This window comes from Excalfactoria chinensis, chromosome 1 (assembly GCF_039878825.1).
Source record: "Excalfactoria chinensis isolate bCotChi1 chromosome 1, bCotChi1.hap2, whole genome shotgun sequence".
Lineage (NCBI taxonomy): Eukaryota > Metazoa > Chordata > Aves > Galliformes > Phasianidae > Excalfactoria > Excalfactoria chinensis.
The window spans coordinates 246,691-262,709 of NC_092825.1; the positions used below are offsets into that span (position 1 = coordinate 246,691).

General features: G+C 45.6%; 1 protein-coding gene across 2 annotated transcripts in view; it reads left to right on the forward strand.

Moving 5' to 3' along the window:
• GOLGB1 (golgin B1) overlaps positions 1-16,019 on the forward strand; it is a 41,808-nt gene that overhangs the window by 17,552 nt on the left and 8,237 nt on the right. For both annotated transcript variants that reach the window (XM_072327610.1, XM_072327617.1), the window contains exons 11-15: positions 3,586-3,676; positions 4,710-4,777; positions 5,423-10,461; positions 11,499-13,449; positions 15,077-15,255. In XM_072327610.1, the coding sequence (XP_072183711.1) occupies positions 3,586-3,676; positions 4,710-4,777; positions 5,423-10,461; positions 11,499-13,449; positions 15,077-15,255 (7,328 nt within the window). The remainder of the gene's footprint in view (positions 1-3,585; positions 3,677-4,709; positions 4,778-5,422; positions 10,462-11,498; positions 13,450-15,076; positions 15,256-16,019) is intronic.

The window sequence follows — 16,019 nt, forward strand, 5'->3', positions numbered from 1 at the left end:
TTCAGGAAGGAAGATATCCTATTCCTGAAGATGCCTGGTATACGGATGGGTCCAGCAGAGGCAACCCGAGCAAGTGGCGAGCTATAGCATACCATCCCTCTACTGAGACAATCTGGTTTGATGAGGGGGATGGTCAGAGCAGCCAATGGGCAGAATTACGAGCCGTGTGGATGGTTATAACTAAAGAACCTGGTGATGGCATCCTGAACATCTGTACGGATAGCTGGGCCGTGTACCGGGGGCTTACTCTGTGGATTACGCAGTGGGCTACCCAGGAATGGACTATCCACGCCCGACCGATCTGGGGGAAAGACATGTGGGTAGACATTTGGAATACAGTCAAACACAGGACGGTATGTGTCTACCATGTCTCTGGTCATCAACCCCTGCAGTCACCAGGAAACGATGAAGCGGACACACTGGCCCGAGTTCGATGGATTGGGAATTCACAATCTGAAAATATTGCCCGATGGTTACATCAGAAGCTACGGCATGCTGGACAAAAGATAATGTGGGCAGCTGCTAAAGCATGGGGGCTGCCTGTACAGTTATCTGATATCGTCCAAGCATGTCAGGACTGTGACGCTTGCTCGAAGATGAGACCAAGACCGTTGCCTGAAACAACATCCCACATTGCTAGAGGATATAGTCCTCTTCAGAGATGGCAGGTTGATTACATTGGGCCCCTCCCTCGGTCTGAGGGGGCGAGATATGCCCTGACCTGCGTTGATACTGTAAGTGGACTGCTGCAAGCCTATCCCGTACCAAAGGCAAATCAAGCATATACAATTAAGGCACTCACTAAACTGATGTCTGCATATGGGACACCTCAAGTCATCGAGAGCGACCAAGGGACTCACTTTACTGGAGCGATGATACAGCGCTGGGCAGAAGAGAACAACATTGAATGGCGATTCCATCTGCCATATAATCCAACAGGGGCAGGCCTTATTGAACGCTACAATGGTATTCTTAAGGCTGCCCTGAAGACAGACTCCCAGTCCCTGCAGGGGTGGACAAAAAGATTATACGAAACCCTGCGGGACTTGAACGAAAGACCTCGGGATGGCAGACCCAGTGCTCTGAAAATGTTACACACTATATGGGCCTCCCCTCTTAGGATTCAAATTACAGGTGCTGATAATGAGGTAAAACCGCAGGTTGGTAATGACAATAATCTTCTGCTCCCTGCCCCTGAGAATCTAAAACCAGGAATCCATAAGATAAATTGGCCCTGGAAGGTGCAAGTAGGACCCAAGTGGTGTGGCCTACTTGCACCTTGGGGGAGACTATTGGAGGTGGGAGGTTCAGTTACCCCCTCGGTGATAGGTACATGGCCTACTGACATCGTGGTCAATACTCCGGTCTTTATTGCTAAAGGGACACCCATCATGTCCCTATGGCAGATCAGGACTCCTCCTCTGGTGCCAGATATAGTTATACAGCCACAGATATCTGGCCAGAGGGTATGGTATCGGAGGCCGGGACATAATCCGGTGCGAGCAGAAGTATTGACCCAAGACAAGAATACGGCCTGTATCTTGCCCTGGAGGGCAGACCTTCCTCTCCTGGTACCCTTGAAACATCTGTATTACTCTCCCTAAGATTCTAAGCCTCTAGGACCATCAGAGAACAATTTGTGTGGACTGATGAAACGCAAATGGACCTGCACCTCGAGATGGCTTGTCTCCAGTAACATCTATCAAGCACTGGCCCACGGAAGATCGTGAATACCCATCCAATCATCATTTGAATAACATCAGCATTCGGTGCGACGGGAAATTGTATCAGCGTCGCGTTGGGTCTCTGTGATAAGGGAAAACTCACCTAATCATTGGTTCACGCTGTGAAGGGGTGGAGTGTATGGGAGATTGGTAATCACAGCCTGAACCTCTGATTAATCAGCTGAGGCAAGTATGGGGTCAGCTGTGGGAGCACAGGTGAGAGTGATGTAGCTGTGCTCCCGGAAGGGGTGGAGCTTGACTCCATCCCCTCTGAGACCTCATTTAAGGGCTGACTCCCACTGGAGCAGTATCTCTTGGAGATCGCTCACCAGGGAGGACTGCCTCAGCTGCTTCAGTCAAGGCACCACCGTTGGTGAGTTTTCCCTTTACTCATTCACTTATATACCTTCTGTACATTTTGTTTCCATCTGTACATTTAAAACCAATACACACCACAAACTGCTTCATGCAGAATTGCGGGCAGGTTTGGACACCTTCTGCTTTGCTTCGTGTTCTGTCAGCAAGGTGATGGAGATAGCTGCCTCTGTGTCCATCCTAAGTTGTAGAATGGTTAGCTTAGAGATAGATCTGGGCTCCTTCCAGACTGCTCTGCTCTGCTCCCATCTGCCAGCAGGGGGAGAAGATGATGCTGGGTCTTACCTAATGCAACACAGGGAGAGTTGGTAGTATAAAATCTCCAGCTCCTCTGCTTCTCCAGTGACTGTATAACATAAAGTGTCACGTTTATTGACTTATCGGCTATTGATTTAAAAATAGGGATGGAAGGTGTTACATGTGGAGGTGCCGAAGATGGTTTCCTTAAGTGTTTGTTGCCGTGGAGTAGTCAGGGCAAAAGTTGGCATTTGGGACTTGTAAGTGTAGAGTCGGGACATCCTGCTTTACCCAGAGCCTTGTGTTCCAGCTGCCTGCCATTGGGGTGTAAGCTGGTGGCCCAACAGGTTCACACACATGTAAATGCATCTGTGCTCACGGCCTTTCCAAGGCTAGATGTAAGCCTTTCAGCTATTTCCTAGAGCCCTTTAGTGGCAGTGATGAGAACAGTGCTTTAGCATATCAACCAAGGTGGGTATTGAAAATCAGTTGGTGAATCCAATGCTAAAAGTGTCCATTTCTACACCAGGCATGTATATGAATAACTGTATAGTCCACATAAATTGCTTTTATGTGGTGTTCATGCTTTGGCAGGTCTGTACTGCCTCTTGTGCTCCTGACTTATTACTTCAGGGCAAAATATCTGTGAAGTCAATCCCAGTGCAGGGATTTGGGTTGTGTGCACAAATTGTTTTGGTGCATCCTAAACGTTCCATTTCAACTGGCAGTCACAAAAGTGCTCTAAAACATGGGCTGGAGATGGCCCTTGTCTGACTGGGTAACCCTCTGTGCTTACATTGGAGGTAGTTAACAGCAACTGTTAGTTCTATTCGTTGTTTTCAGTCTTAACTTTAAAAACAAACACAGTTTGTTTTTCCAGGTGAAGTAGAGTGGATTTTTTATTTCTAGACTTTTTTTTATGCTGGATGTGTAAGAATGGCAAAGTAAGGACTTCACCTGCAGCTTCCTGACAGCCAGCAGGTGTCCAGAGCCTGCCAGGAGAGCAGGCAGTGGGCTTTGCAGAATGGAAAATGTCCTAAATCTGAACTGATATCCTAATTTGCTGATATATATCCCAGTCTCTTGCTTAATATTGTAACTAAACTGTCTTTTATTTCCACTAGGCATTAGAGTTGGGTGTATGGTAGGGATTGACAGTTTAAGCTCTAAGCTTGGTTGAGCAGCAGCTACGATACCTGTCTTCTAATGCAAAGGCTGTAGCATAAAACTGTCTTTCTTCTACCAATAGATCAAGAATGGTGGATCTGAGGAGAAAACACAAGACTTACAGGTTCTGGAAGATTTGGGCTCTTGCATGGACTCCTCTGCTACCTCTGGAGGTAAGGGCACAGAATAAGGCACGCTGAGCTCAACATTGCAGAGATGGGAGAACTGCCAGGAGAAGTTCAAAGTGATTTGGAACGAAGAGCTTTGAAGTCGAGATCTAAAGATGTAGGGGAGATAAGACACAGAGAAAGGTGGAAGAGAAAAAACTAAGGCAGGAAGGTGAGAATATACGAACAGAAAGAAGTAAGATGAGAAAGGAGAAGGTTTTGAAGGAGGCTGCAGGTGCAGAGGCTGTTGAGTAATGTGCAGAAGAGACAGAAGATGAAGTATCGAGTTCCTGTCTGAGAGCTGATGAGGTTTCTTTGGCCTCAGGTGTTACCAAACGTCCCTCCCCAACGTTCCAAGTTTTAAAAATCAGGAATATCCTATTTAAGTGCTCACATCTGCCTTCTTGCACGGTGTGGAGAGATGATCGCTTACTTATTGCTTGAATGCATGTGCTTTTGATATAATATATATAGAATAGCAAAACTGAAACTGAATGAGCAGCTGTAATTTCTGGTGCTTCCTAACATTAAATTAAGTTTACAGCCTTGGTTTCTTAATGCACTTATTAATAATTTTCTATATTTTTTCCTTATTAACAAGAAAAAAACTGCCTTGTGCCACCCATAAAACCTGTGAGTTTTGAGCTTAACTCTTCTAGAAACACAACAGAACTAACTGTTAGCTCTTAGAAAAATGTTATTTTCTCAAAGAAGGGTTGGAACTACAGGGTTCATAAATAAATCCTGTTCTTTTTGGAAGAGCAGAAGCGTATTAGTTCACTGTGTCTTTGCCTCTTCATTATTCTGTTGCAGTTACACATGATGTAGACTTAGGTGATATCAGCATGCAGTAAATATAGGATGTTTTGCATCTGCAGAGCTTGGGGATGGATGTCTGGACTAAACGCATCGCTCAAACTCTTGACCTTTTGTATTTCCTACCTGGGAATTTGGAGACTCTCCAGTCCCATGGATTTTCTTTCCAGTTGTCTGCTGTGCAACTCATTTGCTGATGGTGACATGTACGTTTTATCACTAGGTGTGTCAGGAGAGATGGTGAGTTCTGAAGGGCAAAACCGTTCTGGTGACACTTCGGTCCTACCTGAGGTACAAATTTCACCCACTGCTGTTTACTTTTCAATACTGTGTGCATGCATGGGTATGGTAACTTAGTCTGACTGAATGGACAGCCTTTGCAGCAAAGGTGCTGAGCTGTTTGCAGAGTGATGATCCGTGATTTCCATCAAGGATTTGATCATTCTTCTTTTGTCATCTGTATTTGGGGTGGAAGGAAATCTGAAGATGAATGTTTGGAAAAAGCCAAGCACTTTAGACCAGATGTTTTGTTTAATGTTTTCACTTTGGAGGTAAATACACCCTGAAATATGGGTGTCTGAATGGATTCTTGTCCACGTTAAACAGACAGGTAAAGCAGAGGATAAAACCTCCTTGTTCAGAGACTGTGGACACGATGCCAGTATCTGTAGTCTTGAAATATGGCTGGATAAGTCCAGAAGGACACCTCTGAGAATCACAGAACTGAGACACTTCAAAAGCAGGAAGCTTCATTTATGGTCTAATCCTAAAGCCAGAGTCCCATGCTGCAGCTTCAGGAAGGGAAATGAGCGGAGGAGTCTTCCTGTTGTTAATGAGGCTGTTTTTGATTGCAACTGCTAGCATGGGGTAGGGACAATGAAAAGTGCCCCTGTGGCAGGATTCAAAGGGAATTTGAAACCTTGTATTGTGTTCTAGGCAAGAACAAATGGCTTTTCCAGTGGAGGTGAGCAGTTTGCTGAAGAAAACAGCCTGTCTGGAATTGGAGAATGTCTTGCTGCAGAGAAACAGAAAGAACTGTCAGTTTTGCTGCTGGAACTGAAAGAAGCTCAAGAAGAAATTGCATTTCTAAAGGGACAGCTCAAGGACCAAAACAACCAAACTTCTGCAGTTAACCAAGCAGGAGGAGAGGCTGACCAGCTGGAAGAGGATTCCCAGACATGTCTTCTTGAGAGGGAAGAGCAAAAGTTATCGAGTACGCAAAGTGAGTTGGACAACAGCTCATTACAGGGAGAGACAGAAATGCAGCCAATTAATGTGCTTCAGGAAAACAAAAACAGTCTTCAAGAAGTACCCCGAGAGACCTCTGTTCACGGCACAGGGGAGATGGGAGCAACACAGGAAACCTCTGCAGCAGTTCCAGAGCCAGGCACCTCTCAATCTCAAGAGCTGATAAATCTGCAAAACCAAATTACGGAACTGCAAATGATTCTGCAGGAATCGGAAGAATCCTATAAAAAAGATCTGGGAGAAAGGGATGCAGAAATAAATCGACTAAAGCAGGTGGCTGAAGAATACAGGAAGAAGATGGAGGATTCTGACAGCTCGTTCTGTGCTTTGGCTGAAGAGAGAGATCAGCTCCTGTGTCAGATGAAGAACCTTTCTACCATGGCAGAACTGCAGGAGAAGGTGAAGCAGCTGGAGGAAGATCTGGCTCTTTCTGAAAAGCAAAGGCTGTCAGACAGTGAGAGCAGTCTTCTGAAGGAACAAATCCAAAGCCTTAAAAATGAATTTAAATCCAAAGAGGTTAAAATCGAAGCTTTACAGAAAGATTTGGATGAAGCACAACTTCAGCTTTCTGATCAGGACGTGCAACTAAACGACATGCGGAGCCAGATCCAGAAGAAGGAGTGCGAGGCACTTGATCTGGAGCAACTGCTGAGGAAATACAGGGCTGAGATGGAAGAGCTTTCCCAAAGCTTAGCCTCCAAAGGCCACGAAGCAGCAAGCCTAGAGCAGCTTGTTGCTGAACGTAGCAGGTGTATAGAGAGCCTGCAACAAACCTTGCTGGAGAAAGAACAGCAGATGACAGAGATCAGCATCAGCATGTCTGAAAGAATGGTACTGCTGAATGAAGAGAAGTTTTCTCTAGAAACTGAGCTGAAGAGACTCAGAGAGCAAACAAGTCTCTTATTAAAAGCCCAGGAGGGAAAAAAACAGAACACAGAAGCAGAAGATACGTATCTAAACTGTGAAGTGTCTGAGCAGCAGTATGAGACAGAAGCAGAACGCAAGGAGGGGGAGATGTCAGCAAGTGAACTTGAGATTCTGAAACAGGAAAACGAGCAAGTGAAGCGAAAGCTGCAGGCAGCACTTGTTAACAGGAAGGAGCTCCTGAGGAAGGTTAGCAAATTGGAGGGTGAGTTGGTACAGTTGAGAATGGAGCCTGAGTCAGAAACCTCAATGGCTCAAGAAGCTGAAGGGGAAGAACATATGACGAGTAGGATAAGCCAAGGAGTGAATCTTGAAAGCTCGCCCAGGGAGGAATATCTAATCCAGTTGCTTTCTGAAAAGGAATCTGAGCTGCTGAGCATTCGGAAGGAGCTGCTGGATAAAGAAACTACTGAAGTGCAATTGCAGGCGGTGATTGAGGAAATGAAGCAAAGCTTGCGAGATAAGACAAACACTGATTCAATTAAGGCTGAAATCGTGGGAAGTCAGACAATTGCTGACAAAGTAACTGAAACCAATGAAGGCCCAAAAGATGATGAAGAAAATGAAGAAAACAACACAGCAGCTACAAATCTTGGAGAAAACCAGATGTCTGCTCTGAAAGAAAGAGTTTCAACTCTTGAACAAGAAAAAGAACAACTTCAGAAAAAGCTTCAGGAAGCCTTGGTATCTCGCAAAGACACTATAAAGAAGGCTCAAGAAAAAGACAGGCATCATAGAGAACAGCTGAAACAGCAGAAAGATGATTACAACATCCTGCAAGAACAATTTGATATGCAAATGAAAGAGAAGGAGAGCATCCAAGCTCAGCTCAGACAGCTCCAGGAACAGAGACGATCAGCAGAGAGTGTTCCTGGTAATCAGGGCTCTTTGGATTCTTCATGCTTGCAAGCAGGAAATTCTACAAGCAGCAAATTCATGCAAGTCATGGATTTTTCTGGGGAAGAGTTTAAAGCAGAACTTGAAAAATTGCAGATGGAGAAGGAGGAGTTGGAACAGAAGGTTGGCTGTATGGAAGGTGAACTAGCCTGCAAATCAGAATTAGTCTTTAATTTGCAAGAGCGCATAGCGCAGTTGTTGCCAGAGGCAGAAGGGCTGACTAGAACCTCTGAACAAGCTGAAGCTGCAAGACTTCAGGGAGAAATGGAGGAAGATCAAGGGGAAGATTCTAGAGAAAACAGTCTGGAAGACCTGAAAACACTTGTGCATCAAAAGGATGAAGAAATGGAACTCCTTAGCTTGCAGTTAAGGGAGAAAAGCGAAGCTCTGGCTAATGCACAGGCACAGTTGCTGGAAAAAGAAGATTCTATCAAGAGTCTTTGCAGTCAGATTGAAGCTCAAGCTCAGGCACATGAGGAACAGAGCAAGCAACTGCAAACCGAGCTGCTTGAAATTCAGCACAAGCAAGAAGATGATGCAGAAGCAGCTAAACAGAAGAATCAAATGCAGAGAAAGTTGCAGGCTGCACTTATCTCTAGGAAAGAGGCATTAAAGGAGAGTAAGTCACTGAAAGAGGAATTGGCGAATGCCAAAACTACTATTGAGAATCTTTGTGTCAAGTTGAATGTTATGGAAAGCCAAATAAGTGGCCATGTTAAAGAAACAGACACTTTAACAGAAAAAATAGCAAGTCTCACTGAAGAGCGAGAAAAACTTATTGCAGAAGTTAATAAAGTCCTTGGAGAAAATCAGAATCTTGACGGGTGCTGTAAAAACCTGAAACTGACACTCGATGGAGTTCTCTTAGAGAAGGAGAAGCAGGAGAAGGAGATGGAGTCCTTGAAATGCCTGCAAGCCGCTGAGAGCACTGAGTGGCAAGAGAAACACAAGGAGCTTCAGAAAGAGTATGAAACACTCCTGCAGTCATATGAGAATGTGAGCAATGAGACTGAGAGGATTCAGCGTGTTTTGGAAACCGTGAGGCAGGAAAAGCAGGAGATTTTCATGAAGCTGAAAAGTGCTGAAGCAAAAAAAGAAGAAACGGATAAGCAGCTGCAGGAAGCTGAACAGGAGATTGATGGAATGAAGGAGAAAATGAGGAAATTTGCAAAATCGAAGCAACAAAAGATTCTGGAACTAGAGGAGGAGAATGAGAAGCTCAGAGCAGAGGCTCAGTCCACAGCTGGGGATCTGCACAGGACTGATGATGGAGCTTTCCTTTCAAACACTAGCCTGAAAGAAGAGCTGGAGAGTTCTAGGAGGGATTATCAGTCTCTTTCTACTCAGCTAGAGGCAGTAATGGTTGAAAAGGAGTCTCTTACTCAGGAGATCACAGACTTAAAACATCACTTGCAGTTAACAGAATCCAAGCTGGAAGAAAGCAGAGAGCTGTTAGACAAGTATGTTTCCCTGAAGACAACAGAGGAAGAAACAAATCAGGCCGTTGCTGCACCACCACCAATAGAGAGGACTGAAAATCAAGTGGACTTAGGTGTTGGACCAAAGTCTCCGAATGCAGAGCTGGAACAAAAAGCTTTTGAAGGTAGTAGCCCACCTGAGGATCTTAATAGCTACATAAAGGAGATAGCTGAGCTCACAGAGCGAATCACTGAACTAGAGGAGAACAGGAGGGCTTCAGAGCAACAGCTGGATGATATCCGCAGGAGTGTTGAGACTTTAGAAGGTGAGAAAAGGGCCTTAGAGACCCAAATGGAAGCAAAAGTCCTTGAATTAAAAGTTCTCCACGACACGGTAGCAAAGATGGAAGAAACGGTCCAAAACACCAAGGAGGACCTCATTAGGATGACAGAACTGAAGGACACCCTGGAGGCTGAGAAAGATGATTTGGAGGAAAGGCTCATGAATCAGCTGGCAGAACTTAATGGCAGTATTGGAAATTACCAGCAAGATGCAACAGACTCCCAGATTGAAAATGAACAACTGAAACGTGAGCTTCAGAGTTTGCAGAGAGCAATACGTGAACTGGAGGAGGAGAAACGTCAGATGGCCATGGAGAAAAGTAAAGCGAGTTCAGAAAACCAAAAGGAATACCTAGAGAAGTTGAAACGCACTTGGAGGGAAGACAGTAGCACACACGTGAAGGAGCTTCAGGAGCTGCTGAAGCAGAAGCAGCAGGAGGTTAAGCAGCTGCAGAAGGATTGTATCAAAAGCCAAGAGAAGATCAGTAGTTTAGAAAGAACTGTTAAAGCTCTGGAATTTGTCCAGAGTGAGTCTCAGAAAGATTTGGAAGCAGCCAAAGAGACTTTAGCTAAAGCAGCAGAAGACACCAAGAAAGCTCAGACAGAGCTTGCTCACTGCAGAGTAGTGTTGGATGACACTCAGAGTGAGGCGGCGAGAGTCCTAGCAGAGAGCGTCAAAGTAAAAGAAGAGTTACGGGCAAACAAAGAGAGTGCTCTAATTCAAATGAAGAAAAAAGATGAGGACTTTGAGAGAAGACTGGAACGGGAGAAAGACAAGCACTCAAAGGAGATGAAAAATATGGAAGAGAAACTGGCAGCTTTGCAGAGGGAGAAAGACGTTATGGAAACAACGGTTCGTGATGTTCAGGGCTCCTTGATGACAAAAGATCGAGAAGCCAAGGAGCTGGAAGGCAACCTGAACAAAACGCTGGCCCAACTTGCAGCCTTCACCAGGAGCATGTCTTCCCTTCAGGATGATAGGGATAGAGTGATAGATGAATCCAAAACATGGGAGAAGAAGTTCACAGAAACGATTCAAAAGAAAGAGGAAGAAATACGCTCAAAGGAGGAAACTTGTGTTATGCTGAAGGACCAGATGAAGCAGATGACTACACAAGTGGAAGAACTTCAGATTCATATATCCAGGTAATGAAAACGGTGATAATTAAGTCAGTGTATTTCCTTTAATGAGTCAGCAGCCAGAGGTGAGGAGGGGGAATGGCTGTTTGTGAGGGTGGACAGTGACAGGACAAGGGGGAATGTTTTGAATCTGAGACAGGGGAGGTTTAGGATAGATCTTAGGAGGAAGTTTTTCACCCCGAGGGTGGTGATGCACTGAACAGGTTGCCCAAGGAAGCTGTGGATGCCCCATCCCTGCAGGCATTCAAGGCCAGGCTGGATGTGGCTCTGGGCAGCCTGGGCTGCTGGTTGGTGACCCTGCACATGACAGGGAGGTTGAAGCTGGATGATCTTTGAGGTCATTTTTAACCCTGGACATTCTGTGATTCTGTGAGGAAGCTGTTGATTTTAGAGAGTAAGCTTGGTACGTCAATAGAGCGTGGAGATACATAACTCCAATTTGATCCCAAATTAGATATTGAGGGGAAGATGGAGCTGGAGAAGCATAACAAAATGTTAACCTTGTTTTTGAATTTCAGAATTTCCAAACCATTATTTCATGAGGAAAACTGTTCTACAAAGTTTGATCAAAATGTTGTATGTTGTGAAATGACTGTGAAATGAATACCAACAATATGAGAACAGCACCTTTCCTTGTAGCAAACAAAATCTGAGCCCTGCTGTACAGGGAAATTAATTTCTCCTTTGAAAGACTGAAGGTATAAGTGGGACTGAGAGGGGCTTAGTAGCTGCATATTCTAGAGAGGACTATTGTGTGTCACTGCTAATGTGCCTATAGCATCATTTAGGTTGGAAAAGACCCTTAAGATGATCACCAAGTTCACCTCTAAACCATTTCCCTGAGTGCCACATCAAGTCTCTTAAATGCCTCCAGGGATGGTGACTCAACCACTCCCGTTGGAAGCCTGATTCAGTGCTAATCATTGGAAAACTAATTCAGTGGCTTTTCTCAATTAATATACTCAGTAAAAACTGTTGTTGTGGTTTTGGATCCTGAAATACTTCATTGATTTGGGACTGATCTTCCCTTCTCTGTTTTTCAGGCTGGAATGCAATAAGAAAGACTGGGAATCAGAGTCCAGGAGGGAGATTCAGCAGCATCAAGAGGCATGTGAAATGTTGCAGGCAGAAAAAAAGGAGCTTTTAACTCAGTTGGAAGAGTCTCAGAAACTGTACAGTGAGTCCCAGGATGAACAGCAGAAGCTGGAGTCAGAAATCCGGAGCCTGAAAGACCAGCTTGCTGACTTGCAGAGTTCCTTTGCCAGATGTGAAGTGGGTCGAGGAGAGTTGGAGAGTACGGTCAAGCAACAAGAGAACAGCATCCAGAATTTTAAATTCAGCTGTGAACAGCTTGAGGCTGATCTGCAGGCTTCCAAGGACCTGACAAATAAGCTGCATGAAGAAATGAGTGCTAAAGATCAAAAGATCATTAGTTTGCTGTCTGCCAAGGAAGAAGCAGTTATGGCCGCTCTATCGGAATTACAGCAGCAGCATTCTGAAGACATTACGCTGCTGGAGAGTAGGCTAAGCAAGGAGGAAGAAGATAAAAAGGCTTTGGAAATTGAGAAGAGCAAACTTAATGATAAACTTGATCATCTCACTGAAAAGATGAAAATAATCAGAGAGGAAAGTAAACAGCAGAAGGCACAACTGGACTCCTTCACCAAGTCCATGTCGTCTCTGCAAGATGACAGAGATCGTATACTGAGAGAGTACAAACAGCTGGAGGAGCGCCACCTCGTTATCATCTTGGAAAAAGACCAGATAATCCAAGAGGCTGCTGCTGAAAACAATAAGCTGAAGGAGGAAATCAGAATTTTTCATAGCCAGATGGATGATCTCAACTCGGAGAACGCCAAGCTGAGCGCAGACCTGGTGCGGTACAGAGAAGATCTGAACCAAGTCATTTCAATTAAGGATTCCCAACAGAAGCAACTCCTCAAAACTCAGCTTCAGCGAATCCAGGCTCTGGAAAAGGAGAAGGCAGTCATGGAAACACAGCTGAAGGAGTCTGAGCGTACTCAGGACGATCTCAAGAAGTGTATGGAAGCCTTGAGAGAGGAGAAAGTCAGTATGACTCAAGAGGTTGAAACCCTTACATCCTCTCTGTCCCGAGCTCAGAGTGAGATGACAGCATTAACTGAGGGGAGTCCTATCGTGGAGTGTCAAGCACAGCTCAAGGCCCAAGAGGAAGAGGCACAAGAACTGCATCGTAAGCTTGCACTCTCACAGCAAAGGATAACTGAACTTGAGGGGGAACTGGTGAGTGTTCAGAAGGATGCAACCAGGAGAGTGGGAGAGGCTGAGGACCGGCTCAGAAAGGAACTGAAGCACCTGCATCATGATGCTGGGATAATGAGGAATGAAACAGAAACGGCAGAGGAGAGAGTGGCAGAGTTGGCACGGGACCTCATGGAAATGGAACAGAAATTTCTTGCAGTCACAGATGAAAACAAAGATCTCAGAGCCCAAATTCAGTCTTTTGGGAAGTCCATGAGCTCTCTTCAGGATAGCTGGGACCAGACCAACGAGGAGCTTCAAGCTCTGAAACAGAAGTATTCTGCAGACTTGGGGGAACAACAAAATCTAGTGGAGAATCTTCAGAAGAAGGTCCTTCAGTTACAAGAGGAACAAAACTCCACTGCCTGGGACCGGGACACGTTGAGGTCTGAGCTTACAGAAATGCAGAAAGCTGCTGATGAACGAGGTCTCTTGGCTCAGATTGAGGATCTTAAGCAGAAGATCAGAGCCAAAGATGATGAGCTTCTCCGTTTGTCTTCAGAACTGGAAGGCTCTTCCAACCAAGTCAGATCTTTCTCCAAGGCTATGGCAAGCCTGCAGGGCGAGAGAGACCGTCTGCTGGATGAACTGGACAAAACACGTAAGGTGGAAGAAGTGAGGCAGCAAGCAGAAGGGAGCACTGTCACCACTCCATCAGAGGTGCTGAGTCTTAAGAAGGCTCTGTCCTCCTTGCAGAACGACAGAGACAGATTAGTAAGTTCTTGTTTTCTCTTCCTGCTCTTATTTAAAGCTTTATAGGAGATTAGGTTCTTCAGATCTTAAAATTCAGCACTGCTAGACATGCCTTTCACAGTATTAAAAGCATATGATTGTCCCCATAGGATCTCCGAAGGACTGAGTTTGGAAGGGAGCTCTCAGGTCTTCTATTCTGACCCTTCTGCTCTGACAGGGTTGGCCGGAGCAGGTTGACAAAAGCAATGTCTGCTTGAGTTTTGAATATCTCCAGTGGCGGATTTCCACAGTTCCTCGGGTCAACTTGTTCTTTCATGTGTCTGGAAATAGTTTCCAGAATTAGCTGCTCCGTCTCCTTGGTAGGATTGAAGTGAGGCTGAGCAGGCTGCCTTCCTCCATCCTCCTCCTCCTCGCCCTTTTTGAAGGTAGGGATGGCATTTCTTCCAGCCTTCAAAAGCCCCTCTGATCATCACCATCTTTCAGAAGTAGTTGAGAGTTGCCTCCCAGTGACCTCATCACTTTTGGGTGCACTCCATCAGATCCTGTGGACTCCATCAGATCCAGTTGCTGCTCGGGTGACTGATTCTTACTGTGATTTTCCACTACTGCTTTCTCTTAGTTTACTTTGTTTTGTTAATTTGCAACAAACTTAATCTCTTGCTATGGCAGAGTACCCACCTGGCTGACCAAGGGAAGCCAGTCAGTGTCATTGTTTTGGATTTCAGTAAAGATTTGAGGCTCTTTCTGAGTGTCCTTCCAGCATGCAGCTATCCAGTGAATAATGCAGTGAGAGAACAGTTGGCTGATCGTAGAATTACCAAGGCTGGGAGGGACATCCAAGATCATCCAGTCCACCCATCCACCCACCACCAGTATAACCCCCATGTCCCTCAGTACCACATCTAAGTGTTTCTTGAGCACCGATAGGTTGGGCTCAGAGGGTTGTAGTCAATGGGGTTTCTTTAGGCTGGCAACCAGTCACTGGTGGAATTCTGTGGGGCTCTTCAGTGTTTTCATCAGTATCTTGGTGAAGGACTCGAAGGTGTGCTGAGTGAGTTTGTGGACAGCACTGAACTGGGAGGAGCTGCAGAGTCCCCTGAGGATGGAGAGGTCCTGCAGAGTGGCCTTGACTAATCAGAGGGTGGGCAATCACCCACCGCACGAAGCTCAAACAGAGCAAGAGAAGTTTGTGCAGACGCGTGGTTTGATTTGAGGCTGTGCTGTGTGCAGCCAGGAGTTGGACTCAGAGATCCCTGTGGGTTCCTTCCAACTGAGATATTCTGCAGTTCTGTGATAGATACTTTGTGATACTCTCCATTGCTTCCACTTGTCCATCAACATCTCAGTTATTTCTAGATTGACGTCTCTTCTTCTTGCTCTTTCTTGATCTGCGCAGAGCTGCTAACCTGTGTCGTGTCTTTATGGGAGGTCTCAGAACTCACTGTGCTCTTCCACACAGCAGACCTCTTGGATGTGCTTTTCTGCTGAGCTTTTCTTAGTAGGTTGCTGTAGTGGTTGATGCAAATTCCCATTGTCTCTGTCGTTTGAATGCGATGCTGCGGTGAAAAATGTTCTTAAACGCTTGTAAATAATAGACACAGCTGCTTGCTCAGTTAACGTTTGTAACAACGTTTCCCTTGACTTAAAGGTGAGGGAGCTGAAGAATCTACAGCAGCAATACATACAAGTTGGGGTAGAATCAGCTGAAAACTCTCGCTTGAAGGCACAAGTGCAGGAATATCAGCAAGAGGCAGATAAACAGCACCGACACCGAGAGCAGCTGGAGCAACAGTGTGCTTCCTACCAGCAGGAGCTTCAGCAGCTGAGGTGAGAACTGCCTTCCCTTACTGCCTCAGAGATGGCAAGGGGTCGTTTCAGAAAGCAAAGCACTGAGCACCTCAGCGTTACCTCTGCTGCATCACCTGCCTCAGCAGGAGTGTGCACAGGTTTCCTTGCTCAGCTCCTTGCATCAGAATTAGGGTGGAGATTTACAGCCCAAAATGCTGGAAGGAGATGCCCATGTAAAGCAGTTTAATGGCCTTTTGGGTTTTACTTGGAGGGAGCATATAAACGGGAGGGGCAATGGCTGTTTATGGGAGTGGATGGTGATAGGACAAGGGGGAATGGTGTTAAACTGAGACAGGGGAGGTTTAGGTTGGATCTTAGGAGGAAGTTTTTCCCCCCGAGGGTGGTGCTGCACTGGAACAGGTTGCCCAAGGAGGCTGTGGATGCCCCATCCCTGCAGGCATTCAAGGCCAGGCTGGATGTGGCTCTGGGCAGCCTGGGCTGCTGGTTGGTGACCCTGCACACAGCAGGGGGTTGGGATGGGATGAGCATTGGGGTCCTTTGCAGCCCAGGCCATTCTGTGATCTAAGATTCTATGGTTTATTTCCTCCAGTGGTGGCCAGTATCATCTGTTTCAGAGGAAGCATCATCCATTTCTTGTATTGCAGCTTATTTGTATATAATCATAGGGCTCTCCATTCCGAGCTGACAATGAAATGAACACCCTTTATTATCTGATGTAATTGTATAGAAAATACTCATTTTATATGATGGTTTAATCCTTTGTTTCACTTGCTTTATGTCTT